At 46.1% G+C, this 19,078-nt stretch overlaps 1 protein-coding gene across 4 annotated transcripts in view; it reads left to right on the top strand.

Moving 5' to 3' along the window:
* Myo16 (myosin XVI) overlaps positions 1-19,078 on the top strand; it is a 420,601-nt gene that overhangs the window by 212,101 nt on the left and 189,422 nt on the right. For all 4 annotated transcript variants that reach the window (XM_048800642.1, XM_048800640.1, XM_048800641.1 and 1 more), the window contains 4 exons: positions 12,716-12,827; positions 15,851-15,968; positions 16,733-16,804; positions 17,523-17,670. In XM_048800642.1, coding sequence (XP_048656599.1) covers positions 12,716-12,827; positions 15,851-15,968; positions 16,733-16,804; positions 17,523-17,670 — 450 coding nt within the window. The remainder of the gene's footprint in view (positions 1-12,715; positions 12,828-15,850; positions 15,969-16,732; positions 16,805-17,522; positions 17,671-19,078) is intronic.

Here is a 19,078-nt window from a genome sequence, read left to right as displayed (position 1 = left end):
GGCTAATCCAGAGCATTAGGCTTTAGGTAGACTAAGCTGACACTTTCATCTGGAATAAAGCACCCGTGGCGTCAGCATCAATAGGAGACACCGGGTGGCCTTGCCCGGGCTTTGTTCTGCCATTGCCAGTGACCCACCATGTGCCCAGGTCTGCATCATACCTGTGTGGCATCCAGAGGCAGAGCAGAGCAGCAGGGAACAGCTTGTCCTGTGCACGATGCAGTGTCTGGCCGGTTTAAATGATTCATGGTACACAGACCAGCGCACGGTGATGATGGATCATTTCTTTTTATTGTCTCTTCCATCAAATGCATCTGCTCAGTAAAATGATCCATGAGTTGAACCTGTAAGCCCTCACCACAGAATTCCTGCTTCCTGATAATGCAGAAAAGTGCATTAAAGAGAAAAAGAAGCCCCAAATACTACGAACAGCAGAGAAGGCTTGTAAGTGATAGAGGAGGTGAGGTGGCAGGATGGCGGTATTGCGGGTAGTTCTGCTGGGAATCCCACTGGGCAGCCTAGAATTTGGACGTTTTCACCCACAACCTAGGAAGGGTTGTTTTAGTATGTTCTGCTCAGCTTGGGCCCCTCCCTGTCTTGCTGTGGGCCAGGAAGCTTGGCTGGTGCCCAGGGTGTCCCTCAGGCTGCAGGATCTCAGGGTGCACAGCTCCAGGGTGGGGCTCTGGCAGGGTGCACCTGCTTCCTCAAGTCTGGGTGGGCCCTGAGGAGAGCAAATCTGCCTCAGTGAAAAGGAGCCCAGCAGGAACGGTCACAGCCAATGGCAGGAGGTAGGACCTAGGGACAGCTGGCCTGAAGTCACATGACAGACCATGCCCTGGGCTTGCGGTGTGTCCAGTGGGGGGAGAGTGCCCTCCACTCTTCTGGGACTTGGATTTGTTTTATGATTCCTCCTTCATTGTTTCAAGTAGTAATTTTATTATTTGGCTATTTATTCTCTGCCTTACATAATGTAATGATTATTACAAGCACCTTTACTCTTCAGCGTCTGCATGACTTCTAAGTTCACCTTCCCTAGACAAGGAGTTGTTTTTAATGTGTGAAGAATCCCCAGGATTATAAAAACCCTAAGAAAAGTGCTGATGAAAGTAAGCGCACTGCAGAACCTTAGCGTTTCATCGCCCTGCCCCTGAACGTGGCGTTCTATTTCAGATGATCACTATCGAACACACATTTCAGAATTTAAATCAACCAAAACGCATTTTAAATCTTGATTTGCCTTCTTGGACTTAATTGAATGATCATTGTTATTCTGTATACTACTGTTCAATGTAGTATTAGTATTATGCATTCTGAACATCTATCATACACAATAGATTTTGTCTTTGTGCCTCACTCTGTCTTTCTGGCTGGTTTGTTTGATCTCGCTCTCTGGACAGGTCCTCTGCCTCCTCCATCTTTGAATCCCACTAAGCACAATTCTTGGCAGATACAGAAACTCAGCAGTCCTCCTCTCTTGACTGAAGCTGTCCTTCTTAAAATTGAACAGTGAATACCAACAAAAGCTTGAAGCCGTGTTTCTCACAAGCGTACCTTTGCTCAAGCTTATTTTAGTAAATCTCTAATTCATACAAGCAGCATAGACTGCTTACCTCTGTTCTAGCAATTTCCATCATCCAGATTTTTTTTTGAAGCCTCCCTAGTAGTGAGCAGCAGGAGGTGGGAACTGGGAAAGTGTGATTGGGATTAAATTAAATATTTCAAAGCAGAGTTAGTAAATTAAGGAAAAGGTGAGATGACCTGTCTCCTATGTTAAGTATGTCCAGCCAGTGAAAGAAAGAAATATGCTGTCCTCACAGTGCAAGGGTGTGAAAGGAGACCATTTCCACGGATCCCCGTGGTTCAAACAGAAGCAGTGCAGGATGGGGAGGAAATGAATGGATGGCTGAGAAAACGCTTTCCCTCCCTTGCTGCCTGAACCACAGCTTGTGAGTTGGGCTGCGTCCTGCCGGCAGGCCTGCTGCAAGCAGAATGCTGGGGAATGCCGCCATGTTAAGTGCTTCTGCTGTCCTGGCCTGGGCGTCACCGGTGCAGTGCAGGTGTGTATGGGTAACATCATCGATATTGTGAACGTCCACGGTACCTGACCTTCTGGGGTGGATCTGGAGTCCTCTTTGTGTGAAATGTATGCTTGATTCCGGGGAGTGCTGATTTCAATTCCAGCAGACAGAGGTTTCCCATCTGAAGTTGGGGATGTGGGGAGTGAGGTGGATGTTGAGGCTGTTTGCCGTTAGTCAATCAGCTGACCCAGTTCTGAGTCAGAGCAATTAGCACGCACCCCATGTGGGGTCCACTGCACTCTGTCCGTGTGACTCGTCTCCTCCTGGCTCCTCTCTCCCAATCACTGCATCCAGACTCCTGCTCCAAGCAGTGCATGGGATAGGAGCCTTGCATGGGTGACGAGGGGACCCTTATTCCTAAACAGCGGACATCCCCCGCTCATGTGTCTGAGGGAGGCAGGTGAAATGCGCCCACGCAATGGTATTTGACACAGAAGACGGTGGCCCTCAGCCTTTGCCTTCCTTTGTGTCACTTAACTCCCCCTTTAAGTTTTGGATTCCCTAACACATCCAAAGTAAAGAGCTACTAATTTAAAACTTGGTGATTTTACAAGCTGCTGTTTTCATAACAGCTGAGGTTCATTGCTAACTCTGAAGTGTTTGATGTCTTAACTATAAATATTGAAATACCAGAAGCAGAAGATTAGAGTAAAAGATGCCATCGGGGGGTTGTTGTAATGTCTAAAGAGTCCACAAGACGGTGGATCCATTCACATGTATTTCTAAGGACATAAATGTTGTCTTACACATTTGAAAATTGAAAATAAACTTGACATTGACGGTACATCTGAGCATAAGAATAACTTTCTTTACAATTTTATGTTATTGAAATCTTTAATAATTGGAATTGGTTTAGACAACTACAGTCTTTCCCTAAATAAGAGTCATATTGAGTAGTAGTAGTAGTAGAAATAGTCACTGGGTAACTCAGTCTCTGGCCAGAAAATTATTTTATTTTCTAGGTATTTCAGAATATCAATTTCCAGGGTATATGAGGAACAATTTTAAGCAATGTTAATTTGTTCTTCTGAGTTGACATACATGTTCCATCCTACTGGTCTGGAGGAGTCCAAATCCATCTTTTGTGAAACAGTCTTAAATATCTTGCTGTAATCCAGAGCCTTTTTGAGTGACTGGCAGCTTCAGCACATTCATGTTCAACTTGTATGGATTTCACATCTTAGCATCTCTAAATTAGAATATCTCATCCTAACCTGAGGCACATCATTCTGACATTTCCTGATATTAAGTTTTCAGAATTTGTGACTTTCAGATAATTTTTCATTGTAAACGTACAGTGACATTTTGGTGGTATGCTGGTATTTTTCTAATGTAGAAGTGGTTTTGATCTAAAGGCACAATACAGGGCCAGGGCTGAGGCTCCTGGAGTGTGTGGGTGGGTGTGGGTGGATGGAGGTGAGAAGATCAGAAGCCTTCGGGTGCTGCAGTGAGGTCAGGGAGCCGGGCCTGCTGCTGGGGATCATGGAGGGAGGCGGCCCCCAGGTCACGGAGAATGAAGACCTGCCCCCTCAGGTAATTTCCACGAAGCGCAGCAGAAGAAAGATGTTTGCCCATTGATTGTGGGTATTTGAGTCGATGAAATTGGAAGAAAAGAGAGAGAAATAGGGTAGATGATAGAATGTTTTGAAAGGAAAATAAAATTTTTTGGACCTACCTGATGAAACAGGTTGTTTGAGCCAGGTACAGTGGAGCACACCTGTGATCACAGTGACTTGGGAGGCTGAGGCAGTAGGGTTATAATTTAGAGGCCAATCTCAGCAACTTAGGGAGAAACTGTCTCAAAAAAAAAAAAAAAATGAAAAGAAAGAAAGAAAAACTAATAAAGGATTGGGATGTAGCTCAGTGGTAAAGCACCCCTGGGTTCGATCCCCAAATCCCCATTACCAAAAAAAAATAAGAAGTAACTTCATATACCAACAGCCAGGTACTTTTCACACAGCACCTACTCCTTGAACATTTGCTGCAAGGTCCAGGGTGTGTCCCAGGTGAAACTGTTCAGCAGCGCAGCCCTGATGGGTGTCTATCCGGAAACGGTGAGGACTCTGAATCCAGTACCCTATGATTTCTACATGCTGCAGAAGTCCTGGCATAGACGGAGCCTCAGCCCATGTGTAGGATGTAAGGTGTGGGGGCCCGTCCTTCCTCAGTGTCTTGGACACTTCTGACAACACCCGGACAGCTATGGCCTCTGAGGAGGGGCTCAGCACCTGGAGCACCCCCTGCTGGCCACAGCCTGCTGGTACATGCAGCGCGTGGGAGGTGGCCTGGTGTGAAGGGAGAAAGCTCAGCCCTCCCCAGGCCTTGTTAAAGGGACCCCACCATCATCAAAGCCAGGCCAGTTCCACAGATCCTGAGCACAGCCTGCTCTTTCTCCTTTTCACTGACCACTCCTCTAAGTATGCACAGCTCTTCATGAGAGACTCCATGAGGAGGAAGCAGGGCCCTTCCTCTGGCAGAAGGAACCGCGACTGGACATTAGTCCAGGTGGGTATACACCTGGCTTCAGCCCCCAACCTTGTCCAGGGCCAGAGAGCACAGCCATACCTCCTGTCCACCAGAGGTCACCCAGTCACTCACTTTCAAGGGACACATAATTGACCATAACAAGGTCACTGTTTACAGGATGGAGGGTTGAGGACCAGCTTCACCAGATGTTTTGGAGAAATGTTCTGTCTGATGGGAAAAATGCAGATAAATTCTTCTGGGAATGTCACAAGCCCCTAAGTCTGAATGTGAATCCTGTTCTTTTCCTGGGGACCATTGGCAGGGCTTTCTCTTTCCAAACAAAATGGCACATGGTTAATAGACCAATATTTTCATTGGTGGAGATTTATGTATCTAAACCTGTGATTAATAAAAAGTCGTATTGACCTTCCACTGGGAGGGATTCAAAATCAGCTAATATGTTCCAGGTTGTTCAATAACAATAAAGAAAAGAATTTTCTTTTGAGGAGCAGGGTGGGGTGCAGGGGCAAGGGCTTGCCCTGCCGTGGGCTTGGCACTCTGTGCTGGCCTCCTGTGTGCTGGCCTTCTGCGTGCTGGCCTCCTGGTTGGCCTGACCTGGTTTTTTTTACTTACATGTGAAACATCAAGTAAAAGGCAGCTTTGCCACAGTGGAGAAGACGTTGTGCTTTTGTATTCACAGGGCAGGTAAAAACAGAGCAAAAGATAGTATTTAGAGTCTGTGGACAGGCTGTGCAGTTTTGTTTTTGAGGGAATAATATGATCATTTATTTCTGTTTGAGCCTCCAATCTCTGTGGACCGTGGGTATACATGCAGGCTGAACAACACCGAGTACCCAGACAGCTGCTGCTGTTTTAATGTGCCCGGTACCACCCTGAGATGGTGTGGGCAGAGAGAGGACACAGGCCTTGAAATTTGGTGACAGTGTTTTCTGCAAACCATCATTGTTTGTGCTTGATATTCACATCAGATCACCACTATCCTGAATTCCAAGTCCTCAGAGGGTGCCACAGGCTGTGCAGTAGCATTTTAATTTGCTCTTCTACACCGTGTATAGAAGAGTCCCAGCATGGACTCTTCAGCTAACAAGGGGAAGCTCTCCTGTGATTTACTGAGTGACTTACTGTGATTTATCAACTCTACCCATATGTTCTTAGACAGCATAAGAAATTTATTCCAGAACCTGTTTACCTTACCACAAGCAAAGCACGTGCACACGTGCACACACACACACACACACTCACACACACACTCACAGCCCACATGCACATGGGAATTATTTTGGCGATATAACTGACCTGCTTAGGATATCATCAGCATGCCCTTTGTTGTTAGGACAGTGAGCTAACTGGAATAATGGAATAGCTGATTATAAATAGTGCATGGCCAACAATTGTAGTTGCTGGCCAACTTTAAGCAAATTTAATTTGTAATGAAAACATTTTCTTATTATATGCCTAAGTAGAATTTCTCACAATTTTAACATGTATTCATCTATATATATTTTTTTTATTTTCCTGTAAGAGATAGCAAGAAGAAATGTTGGGTAAAGGTGTGCATATTTTTAATATTAATCTATAAAAATTACATTTGTAAACTTAGCTGAAAGAAAGCACCATCAGATTTCATGATGAGAAAAGGGGATGAGAACTGAGAAAACTACATAAAATCACATTAAACTAATGAGTGAGTTCATCAGGTCTAAGGAGACAAGCTTAGTGCACAGAATCAATTGCAAATATTAACTACTATGAATTAACATCAAACATGTGGAAATCAAACTTAAAAACATTATACCCTTCCCAGATCCTCCAAGAAAGTGAACTGTTCAGATGTACACTTAGCAGCATATTTACAGAATTTGTATGCTACAAATTACAAAAAACTGATGAGCGAAATCAAAGAGACATACCATGTTCATGGATTGGAAAACTCAATATAGCAACAATATCTGTATCCCTGAGATAATTTATAAAGTCAATTTCCTATTGAAATCTTCACAACGTTAAGACACATAAATAATATCTTCTAAAATTTATGTGTAAAGACACAGGCCTGGAATAGCTAAAATAATCTTGAAAGAAGAATAAATCAGAGGAATCGGTCTACCCAGGTTAAGACGTATCATGTGGCTACGGTGATCCTGATCGCATGGTATTGGTCGGCAGACAGACACACGCATAAGGAGAGCCGGACAGAGACTGCAGGAATGGACTCACACAAATATTGCCCACTTGATTTTTGACAAGTGCAGAGCAGTCCACGTGAGGAAAGAGAGCCTTTGGCAGAAGGTGCTGGCTCAGTTGCACATCCATGGCCAAAATAGAAACAGGACAGAAATAACAAAAGCAAAGCAAAAAAAACCTCACACCTTATATAAAAAATTGGAATATATCATGGACTTACAGGTAAAACATAATGCTCTACAAAATTTACAAACGGGAAGAAGGGAATCTTTGGGATCTAGGACAAGGCAAGAAGTTGACACCAAACACAAGAACCCTACCAGAAAAAAATGGATACATTGTATTACATAATATAAAGCTTTTATTCTTCAGAAAACTCCATTAAGAGGATTAAAAGGCAAGCTGTATCCTGGGAGAAAATATTGCGAACCACGTATTTAACAAAGGACAGAGGTTTAAGATGGAAAAAGAAGTCTCCAAAATCAACAGCAGGAAAAACATCATTTTAAAACCATGAGCAAATGACCTGAAGACAAGAAAAGGTATTTCACAAAAGAGGGGACTCAGAGGCCTCATGCACATAAGAGAAGGGCATGCTAAGCCAGTGACATGGCTGATGTGACTGGTACAGCCGCGGTTCCTGGCGAGACTGTGGGGAAATTGCAGCCCTCTGCATTGCTGGTGGACGCAGGGGAGCGCAGCCACGCTGGACAGGAGTTTGGATTCCTCATAAAACTGTGCAGCTACCACATGAGCCAGCTCTCCCCCCGCCCCGCCCCCCCCCCAGCATTTGTCCCAGAGAAATAACGTTGTGTTTGCACAAACACCTGTGCATGCATGTCCATTGTGGCTTTATTTATAACAGTCTCAAACTAGAGAGAAGCTTGATGTCCCCAGATGCCAAATAGTTACACTAAAACGTCCAGTCTGCAGCAGGCTGCCCAGGGAAGCACTTGGTTCACACAACCGCCTGGGCAAGTCTCCAAGGGACTGTGTTCCCATTTTTGTGAAATTCATACTTTTATAAGTCTTTTTATTTCTTTTTCTATGTGATATCCATTGGTTTTTAGAAGAATTTATTAATGTGGATAAGACCAAAAATTTTTTAAAAGGCTCATGTGCACTTTGTTGGTTTTCTTGGGACTCTTTTAACTAGTTCATGGAGAGACACAAACACCAGAGCTCCATGATGTAGGGTGGACTCAGGGACAGTACAACTGTGCACAGTCACAGAGGTAGCAGAGACCTGGGTGGTGCTGGGGCCTGTGTGACCGTCACCATGAGGGAAAGCCAACGGGGTTGGATGAGCTCCCTCCACGGGGCCAGCTTCCTCCCTTCCTCTCTCCCTCTCCTTCCTTCCTTTCCTTCCTCTTTTGTTTTCCCACTGCTCCCTACGTATTAAACACCTGCTGAATACACACATTGTCAGGTGATACTTTTTATATCAATTAGGAATTTCCTGTCATCTATGGCTTTAAGAACACAGACATTTTTTTTTCCTCTAGAATTTGCCTCAAGAATTAATGACTGTCCCTAAATAGTTAATTGACGTTTGGAGAGAAAGAATGAACAAAAATAAATAAATGAGTAGGGGATCACAGTTGGGTGGGCAGGTTTTTGCTGAGATGACCTCAGAAGTCTCCTTTCAGTCACCAAATGAACTGGACATTTAAGGTCAGGAACTTCTTTTCACTTATTAAAAGAAATGGCTGTGTGCTTCGTAGCAGTGACTCTGAATGTGTATAGAATTGCCCTCCGGACACCCCCCCCCACCGTACTTTCCATGCTCTTTCTCGTGACTGGTGCTGACCCTCGGCGGGGAGCAGCCACAGGCTCTTGCCACATCCCCCTCCCCAGCCCTGTCCCCACAGGAACCTTGTGACTGAGCCTCGGGGTTCTAGGGTCAGGAAGGGTGTGTGCTGGTTGATCATGAGCTGTGCGACCTTGAGGAGCTCCTGTTCCCTGGTAGGTCACATGGTGAAATGATCACTGTTTTGCAAGTCACTGTGATGACTGGGAAAGTGCCACAGTCTCTCAGAGGAGGACTTGGAACTTCAAGGGATATTAGTTCCTGCCACAGTTCTTTCAGAGTATAATTAGTCAAGCTGAGTGAACCGAGCCTCAGTTTTTCTCCATATACGCCCTGTGCTAATCCTTCACCCCTTGGCAGAAACACCTAGAGCCTCCCCCCAGCTAGCCAATCTTATCAAAAGAAAGCAACAGATGCCCTTAAGGTGACCAGTTCTGGTATTTCTGACTCTGGACACTGAGATACTTCTGTTTCCAAATAGTAGTGTTTCATGTCACTATGAATTAAAAGGAGATGATTAAAATGCAGATGGTTTATGCTGCAGGTGTGAGACTTTGATTCTCAAATAACAAAGAAGACATGGAACGTTGAGTCTTAGGGTTTGGATACATCTTGAGACCACAGGTCAGCAAAACAGAAAACCCTGGTCAGATGATGGAGGGTGGCTTGATACCACTGTGCTATGATGGTTTGCGACATGAAGTTGGTATAGTCACAGCTGAAATCCGGAAGCCTCTGGCCGTAGTCCACACCATCCTGCCTATCTGGAGTGACAGACGTCTGCAGAGGCCACTATAACACTGCACACGTGAATCAGCTTTCAGGCGCTTCCTGGGGCAAAGCCGTCAAGTGAGAGCTACGGTCTTTTATCTATTTATTAGTTTATCTGAGAATAAGCTAAAAGTGAGTTCTTTGGAATAAGATGTTCTCCATTGCTAGTAGCATTTGTTTCTCAGAATGCTCCTTCATTTCACTTGGCTTGGTTATTTGACAAAGAGCTTCATTGACGTCCAGGCACATGGACTAAAAGTTCCTGTTGTGGACAGTAGTCTGTCCAGGGAGCAGTCCTGTGCAGTGTGTGTTTGGAATTCTGAATGCAGAGCGTGTCAGCCTCTTAACAAGGTACCCACAGAATCATCATGACGCACAAGTGAAGAATGTTATTACTCTATTTCTTTTAATCCATGTTTACTTCATCTTTCAGATAATAAAATAAAGGTTTAAATGTTTCTACAAAGAATCAGCTCTTTTGATTCTCAGTTTCATTATTTTTCCATGAATATTTTCCCAATATTTTTGCCCTTATGCAAAGTTTCATGGTGAATAATTGTAAAGGGGGACAATAGTGCCTTTAATCTCCAAAATATAAGTGTATAATTTTTTTTCATGACATTCACATTTTAAAATATAATTTTATGCTGATAATTAAGACATGTATTTCAGTTGAAATCGTCTCAAATGCTATGAGCAGCAGAAAAAAATTTCATTTTTTAATATTTTTTTCTTTTGTACCAGGAACTGAATCCAGGGGCACTTCACCACTGAGCCACATCCCTAGCCCTTTTTAATTTTTTTTTTTTTAATTTTGAGACAGGGTCTCTCTAAGGTGTTTAAGGCCTTGCTAAGTTGCTGACGCTGGCTTTGAACTTGTGATCTTCCTGCTTCAGCCTCCTGAGCCACTGGGACTATAGGTGTGCACCATGTTGCCTAAAAAGACTTTTTTTCTTTTTCTTTTTATCATCATTATGCCAACCAGTTTTCCTGCTGCAGAGGAAGGTGCTTCACCCCATATGAAAACATCCTTCCTTCCATGAGGCAAACCCTCTTTGCCTGTTCTCCTTCTGGTCCACTTCATGCCTAGAGCCTGCCTGTAACTGCAGCATGGACTTTGCGTGGCTGCTTCTCCCAGAACCAGGAACACGTCTGCTGCGGTCCTCGCGCCCCACATGGGACAGGGCACAGCCGCTGCTCCTCCTGTACCACACTGCAGGAGCAGTTTCGGGTGACCCTTGAGGGAGCCCAGGAGGAGCATGCTGGGTTATTTCTTAGGGAATTTCAGAGAAACGGTGGCCGTTGAACTTTTAACTCCACAGTTAGAGGAGCCAGTTGCTCTGTGATCACCCCCAATACGATGTTAACCTCACAGTGATCAAGGGTGGCATCCGACAGAGGCATGGAAGAAGCCTCCCTTTGACGCGCGTTGTGTCTGAGGTGGCATTATGGAAACATGGTGTTTGGCTCAGAAACTGCCAGATCTGAATGTGGGTAGCTGTAGGGAGCAGATGGAGTGCTTTATCCCCATCAGAGGTATCACCATTGTGTGTGTGTGTGTGTGTGTTTGAGTATGAGTATGCATGAATGTGTGTGTGTGAGTGCAAATAGGAGTATGAGTGAAAGTGTGATATGTGCACAAGTGTGTTTTAGTGTTTGAGCAACAGGAGAGCATGTTAGGGTGAATGTGTGTGAGTGAATGCGTATGAGAGAGAGTGTTTGGGTGTGTGCATGATTGTGTGTGTACATGAGTGTTAGTGGATAAATGTATAAGTGTGCATAGGTACATAAGTGTGAGTGTGCCTGTGAGTGCATGTTTGTGTCAGTGTCTGAGAGTATATGAGTGTGAATTGAATGTGTTTGTATGTTAGTGTGTACATGAGTATGTGTGCATCAGTGTTTGAGAGTGAGTTTGGGTGTAAGCATGTGCTTACACATCAATGTGCATGTAGATGCAAATATGTGTGGGTGAGTATGTGTGTATGTGTGTGCATGTGTGAAAATGTTTGTGTTTTGTATCCATGAGTGTGTCAGAGTATGTGAGTATGTGTGAGTGTATTAGAATGTGTGACTTTGTGTGCATGACTATGAGTGTGTTAGTGTGTTTGTGGGTTTTGTGAGTGTGCACATGTCTGTATGTGTGATAGTTATGAGCGTATAGGAATGTGTTTGAGCATGTGAGTAGGAATCAGTATTTGTGAATGAATATGTGCATGCACTGGGGTATGTGCATGAGTGTATTTGTGTGTGATAATTTGAATGGGAGTGTGTGTATGAATGCACCATTTGTTCCTGTTCTGCGGCCCTGTCCGCAGACCACGGCTCCTCCTGACTGTTCCTGCCTGGCTCCCTGCTCTCTGCTCACCAGGGTCGGTCACACCTGGATCACCTGCTACCCTTAGTTGTCTCATCTCTTTCCAGGTGACCTCCCACCAGTGTGCAAGAACGCTCCTGACACTCCAAGCTGGTTGTGCCTCTTTTCTGTCCTCAGGCTTCAGAGCTCCCATCCCTCCGGAACCTGCCTGAGACCCTTGTGCAGGGTGTACAGAGCTCTGGCGCTTCTCCACCCTAGCAGCCCCTGGCCGTCACACGTTAGAGTGCAAGTGCAGACTCTGTGCTCCTCATGCACCACGCCCACAACGCTGTGTGTCTTCATACTGTTGTATCCTGGGTCAGCCTTACGGCCTCTGTGCTTGGCCAGTCTTGCTCATGTGCTGCTCTTTGGAACCGGAGCCCACCCCTCCCAAGCGTTTCCTCATTGTCCACATCTGGGTCCTGCTGCCTCCCTACGCTCAGGCACTGTGCCGTCCTCCTTTTCCCCACCTGCCCACCGCCATCTTTGCTGCCCCTGGGTATGTTGTGTTTCACAGTTGAGGTCCCAGGAAGGATTCCTTCACCTTCACATAGTCCTCAGCTGCCTGCTGTTTCCTATATTTGGTAGGTGATTCATATATGTTTGTTGAATGAAAGGAATAAATTAATGAATTAATCAATACCTTATAATTAAAAGGTACCAACAAGAAAAACGTGAGTGTAAGTTAAGTCTCTTTAATGCACATATTAATTACAATGCATATGATAGTGCCTGCTGGATTCTGTATGAAGAGCACTGAGTACTTGGAACTTTCTCCTTTCACAAGGCAGGGTGCAGCTAAGGTGAGAGTCACGTCACGCAGTTCAGTTATGTTCTGGTACAGCCAGAACCGGGTTTCTTCCTTTCCTGAAACAGCATGTGCTGTTACGTACTGAAAGCTTTGTAAACACGCCAGTACACAATGTCCAGGCGATTTCCATTATTATGGAGACCAAATATGGCTGAAGTGTCTTCCAACCACTCGAGTTTCACTCCAGGCCAAGCCCTAATGCCGTGTCTTTGTCCCAACAGGTACTTGAACCACACCACACAGGAAGATGTGTCCACAGCAGAGCGCTCTCTGAACAGGGAGAAGTTCGTGGTTTTGAAACAAGCTCTGAATGTTGTTGGCTTCAGCACTGTGGTGAGTGCTACTGTGTGTTTCATGGAGTGAACCTCCCTCCACCAGCCCAGGTGTCCACTCAGAGGCATTTCTCGACCCCATTAGGTTCCAGATATTGCTGTAGACACCAGTGGCCTAGCAGAGCGCAGATTCTCTTGCCCCCGGCGCTCACTAGAGGGTCAGGAGACAAAGGAGACGTGGATGGTGGCAGGCACTAGGAACCGTGGACAGAGTGGGACAGGAGAGGGCACACTGTCAAGATGGTGGCCAAGGAGCCCTGTCCATGTCCAGAACAGATCCAGCATCCCTGCCTGCCAACCTACCCAAGAACTGTGGATTGAGCAGCTGCCCACTGCTCAGAATCACTGAGGAACAATGTGGGCACTTTAAAATAAATGTCTCCTCAGACAACAGAAAACATTATTCTTAAATACCAAGTCGAAGAGCTGCCCATTTTCACGGAAAAGCCGCAGCCTGCCGCTGCGACACGTGTCCCACATCAGTGCTGGTGTCCCCATTGGTTGGTGGGCACAGTGTGGTGGCTGGGAGCCTGTGTGGCTGTGGGGTGCTTGAAGTGAGGTCAAGGAGGTGAAGAAAGGACTTTAAGTGATTCCTTCTTTTAATTAATTTAAGTGAAAGAACCGTATGTAGTTAGTGGTCCCTGAACCGAGAGGCCCTGGTCTAGGGAGTCAGAGACGTGACGTGAGCTGAGCCTTGGGGGACACCCTCAGAGGCCCCGACCTGACCTCTGGTTCCTGGGTGTGTTTTCTGCATGCCCTTATGTTTTGGACTTTGGCCAAGTCCTCAGAAACGAGGAGTGTGAGGTTGCTGGGGTATGCCAGGAGTCCCCCGATTTCGTCACCCACGTAAATGCCATCTGTCTGTCTGAAGCCAGTGTGTGGACTCATGCGGGCCTGCCTTTCCCCTGACCACAGGTGTGGCTGATCGGTGGTGTGGGAGGGGGTGGGAGAGCACCCGGGAAGGGCCAGGAATGGACTGTGGAATCCTTGCGGGCTCCTGGCCCGGCCCCACCTGCTCACCACAGAGACGGGCTGAGCTGAGCCTCTGTCTGGGTAGAGCTGGCCGGCAGCGCCACAGTCAGGCCGCGCGGGCCCTCTGCCCTCCTCTGCAGTCTCCTCTGCCTTCCCTGGCTCCAGCCGCTCGCACGGTCCTGTCCTCTGGCTGCTGCTGCTGTTTTGTTTCCCTCCCTTCATGCCTGAGATGCCCACCTCCCCTATAGGAAAAGGGGGCACAGACAGGGGCAGGGAGCCGTTCTGCCTAAAGACCAGTTGCTTGGAAACAGGACTTTGAAAATCCGTGATTGATCCTCAAAGGCAGGGCAGGCAAAATATACCCGCTGGCCCAGGTAGCTAACAGAGAATCGGGCAGCCTTTTTGGTAAAAGACATGTATATTTTAACAGAAGACATGAAATGCACCTCTTCGTCGTGATCCTTTAAAGTGACTTGAATGGGGACAGTTATTTCACTTAGGAGGGATATATAATTTCCCTTACCAGTCAAAGGACAGTGTTTCTGGGCTGAGCACCTGGGGTCAAAATGTGTCAGGCACCATGGTCCCCAGAGTTTTGTGCATAGAGGTGCCTCCACCTCCGCCCTGTGTCCCCAGTGGCCGCAGGGCAGCAGGGGACCATTACTGAACACAGACACAGCCTAGCAGCCTCCCTCCCCCAGAGGGCCTGATTTCTCCCTCTGTCTCGGAACTCACCACCTCACAGTGGGCACCACAGGTGGCACCCACAGCTCTGTCTCCACCCTGAAGGGAAAGACCCTTGAGGACAGTGCACATTCTTCTTGTCTGTCGATCCAGAGGCGTCCACTCTGCAGGCTCCAGGACACTAATGAAGAGTCATCAGAATTAATGAAAAGGGAAACCGCTGTAGGAGAGTTTCATAGGCTGGGAAATGCTATTCCAGGAGGCAAGATGAATTAAATTGGAAGCCCTGAGTTGGGGTTTAGGGTCAGTAAACATGTTTTTGGGTGACGACCATGATCACAGAGTGGTGAGCCTGGAGAGTATCAAGGTCACCCCATGCTCTCGTGCCCCAGATGATCTGAAATCATGGCTTTCCATGAAAACTGAGCGTTTTGGAAGAAAATCACGGAACCCCAGGGATGCTGATGCTTTGATCTGTGTTTGTAGGTCAAAGAGATTGTTGGTAGGACGCCTTCCATGTGGGCATGACAGGAGCTTACTCCTGAATTAGGAAACTGAGAACTAAAGGGCCCTGGCCTCTGCCCTGGGGCTCAGCCTCTTCCACTGTGGACAGCATCGTGGTAAAGACTGGGTGCTCTAGGGAAGCATCCCTTACTGCAGCTCTTTCTTGATTTTCCATTCTTGCCACAAAACGCCTTTCCTCACTCAAACCCCAGGTGTCCGTCTTCCTTCTGCAGAGGGGGGTTCTCAGAGCTCCCCTCAGCACACTCTTTCTTCCTGAGCCTCCTGCTCAGGCAGTTGGGGCCCACGTCTGTCTGTTCCCTGGTTTTCCTTAAGATGCCTTGAAACACAACCAGCCACTTGTTTCTCTAGCTCTGTAACCACCACCTCAGTTTGTGTCACGGGGAGGGAAGGAGGCTCCTGAGGAGGGCAGCCACAGTGCCGCCCAGCTGGGCCCACTGGCCTTGGCAGGCTGCTGGCCTTGGCAGGCCGGAGTCTGCCTTAGAGGACCCTAGTGAAGTCTGACCTCACAAGTGACGCCCAGCCAGTGAGACCTCAGCACAGAACATTCATGTTTGGGTGTGACAGTTATCAGAACCCCTCGATTTATATCAGAATAGCACTTTCTCACTGTCTTATGTCTCAGGAACAGAAACATTGATTTAGAGGAAATGTGCATTGAGCCATGAGATTGTGATTTTGAGGCAGACATTGGTGGTTCTTCCACCAAACATTTAGAATCTGAAGCCACAATCCCATGAACAGAGGCCACACCCCTTTTGTACCCTCTGAGACTTTTAAAGGATCTGTGTTTCAGTCTTTCCTCTAAGCAAGACTGTTGGTGCTCTCTATTTGTAAACTGTGCAGGAGGTGGAGAACCTATTTGCTATTCTAGCAGCAATATTGCACCTTGGAGACATCCAGTTCACCGCGCTGACGGACGCTCACTCTGCCTTTGTTTCTGACCTCCAGCTTCTAGAACAAGGTCAGTGAAGTGGTGGGCAGGAACCTCACTGCTGTGCAGTTTTGCCAAGCTGCCAGTAGATGGAGACACAGTACAGAAAAGCCCGTGGCACAGGCCCTTCTCAGGAGTAGGGCTCAATGTGGGGAGCATCTACTTTGCTTTATGAGTGGCCTGGCTCTGATGGCCAGTGTGTGCTGCAGGGCTCTCTTCCAGCAGCTCTGCTTCTTCCGCACTTGAGTTTACTTTTTATTGTTCATAAGTGTTCTCTGCCTCTAGCCATGGCACCCAGCTTATATGGGGGAGATGTTGGTAGCTAAACATTTTAAACAAGATGTAACGGCTTCCCTTCAAATGCTATCTTTTCTACAATATATGTTTTTGGCAACTTTGTCTTAGTATGAGACCTTGCCAAAAATTTCTCTCATCTTTGAAATGACCTTTCTAGTCACCCCCACTTAAAAAAAATTACCATAAAACTAAAGGAGCCTATCTTCACTATGTCAAAGTGATCTAGTGAAGAATATGGAGAAAACAATTCATCACTATCTGTGAGAACAGCAATGCCACCAGACCTGTTATGATTTCATGTGCAGAGCCACAAGAACTTAGAGACGAGTTGATTTCTTTAAGATGTTTCTCTGGTTGAATTTGGCAATTACAGTAGTAGTTACTTTTCTTTAATACATGTGTTCTCATGTGTCTATGTAAAGATGTTCTCTCTATATAAATGTTCTGAGTATCAAACATACACTAACTTGAGTTTTATAATACGGCTTCAATTTCAGTGGCTGGAATGTTACAAGTGTCCACAGACGAGTTGGCCTCTGCCTTGACCACGGACATCCAGTATCTTAAAGGTAAAGTTTTCTGTACTCGGACTTTCATCCTGGTGCAACTCAAACATAGAGCCCAAATACAGCTTGGCCTGTGCCCCCTGGGTGAAGCTGATCCTGGGATTGAGTGCCTGTTTGGCCTCTGGATATGACTGCATTGTAAACCCTGTGCTCCCGGGAGAGAGCACAGGGTCACCCCTTCTGGTCAATCCATCAGCTTAGAAAGACAATGCTGTCGACCCAAAAGGATTGATCCCCATCAAATGTGGACCCCTGCATGTGTGAGGTCACACTGCCCTCCTAAGTGGGGGCGGCTACCTTTCCTTTTCCTCCTGGGCCATACATGGCTGCCCCTTACTGGGCGTTGATGGCCATAGCATGGTGCCAAGTGCTTCTCCGAGATCATCACAGATGGGCATAACTGTTTCCATTTTAACTACAGGTGATGGGAATAAGATTCAAAGAAGTTAAATAGCTTTGAATATCAAATGGCTAGTGAATGAAAGCTGGGGTGAGGACCTCAGCCTCCTTGGCTCCCAGATAGCTGTTGAGAGCTCTCTGCTGCCTGGGCCCCCGCTCATAGGCCAGGCACCCTCCTGCCTGGGAGCTGGTTAGTCGAGGCCTCAGTCAAGGCCTGCTTTCCTGGCCATTTCTTGGTTTCCCATGAAGCAGAAGCCTCTGAGGCCAAGGCTCCTGGCCCAGCGGAGCCCTGCCGTCACACCTCCTATTCTCTGTGTTTTAGGAGACTTGATAATACGACGACACACTATACAGATTGCTGAATTTTACCGTGACCTCCTGGCCAAGTCCCTGTACGGCCGCCTGTTTGGCTTCCTGGTGAACACCGTGAACTGTTGCCTGCACAGTCCCGAGGGGCAGGAGCACAGAAGGTAGGTACCAGGCGGCCACCCGCTCTGCTCCTGCTGCAGGAGACTGCCAGGCTCTGCTGTGACAGATGCTCCCTGGTACAGTGTGCCAGTTCCTTCTAACAAGTCCCTGTACTTGAAGGTCTTAGGGATTGTTCTTTAGAGGTGCGGACCCCCCCCTTCCCACCCACACACCTGTTGAAGGGCTGAGTCACCTGGTAGGCACAGATGTGCCCACGTACTCTCTGGAGTGAAGGTACACAGGCCTTTCGCTCCAAGAAATGTCAAGGTTCTATGAACCTAGGAGACCGTCTCAGGGCACCTGCAGCTCTGGTGTGTGAGTAGTCCAGATCTCTCTCAGAACTATTCAGTGGTGTGCGTAATTCCTCCTCTTCTTTCTCTACTTGGATTATTTGACAAGGGTCTCTGAGGTAACCATCTTGGCTCATGCCCCTAATCATCTTTAAGCAGAGGCTTTTCAAGGCCATTTGATCATCTAAAAAATTATAGATTTCCATGGCATCTTGTCAATAGAAAACTTTGTTACTGTTCTTGCCACTGATAATGACCTTGAGCAAACAATTAAAAGGAGAATTACATCAAGCAGTCTTCACAGTGTGCTTGTCTTTGAATGAAACCCTCTGAGAATTTTCTTTTTGTCCACTAGGCTTCTTTACCAAATTCCTGACAACTGCTGGCTTCACAAGTTTATTGGAAAACATTAAAACAACAACATATTAATGGGAAAGTTCTCAAGTAAATGTGGATATCTCCAAAAAGGTTTCAAGTTCAAGGGGATACTACATTCTTATTAAAATGTGCACATTTAAAATCCCACTGCACATTGATCAGTGTATTCAATACATGGCCTGTGGTTTAGGGTAGCTGTGGAATAATCTATATTTCAGCAGAAATACCCTAGTGTTCTGTGTGATGAGGACTCCAAAGTTTGCTGTTATTTCAGTTATTTGTGATTTTCCTTTATGATGATTATTCATAGAATGTTACTTATGTGCTAAATTTGCCAAATGAAACTTGCATAAAATTATTAGCAGCCTTGCTGAAGTTGTCATTGGGAAATTAATATGAAATTATTATATAAATGCAGCTGTACATAGAAACTTTCATAAAATTTCCATTTGACATTTAAATTTTACAGAGCCTTGTATTTATGTAATTAGAAATATTTATACATGGTCTAGACATTTGAAGAAGTACGTGCATGCATGCAAACCCTCCGAAATGTAAACATAAATGAAGAAAAACATGATTTCCCTTCAGTGGGAAATTTGCTAAACCAAAAGGAATGAGTTCAGGAATTAATGGGGAAATATAAGTAAATTAACATCTGCTGTGTGTAACTTCTTAGAGGGAATCCTAGTTGGAGTCATGACTCCTATTTTCCCCATTCTCCCTCTTCTGTGGGTCGCCC

This window comes from Marmota marmota, unplaced genomic scaffold, assembly GCF_001458135.2.
Source record: "Marmota marmota marmota unplaced genomic scaffold, marMar, whole genome shotgun sequence".
In the NCBI taxonomy this organism is placed as follows: Eukaryota; Metazoa; Chordata; class Mammalia; order Rodentia; family Sciuridae; genus Marmota; species Marmota marmota.
Note: the sequence above shows the minus strand (reverse complement) of the source record. Positions and strands in the feature narration are given on the sequence as shown.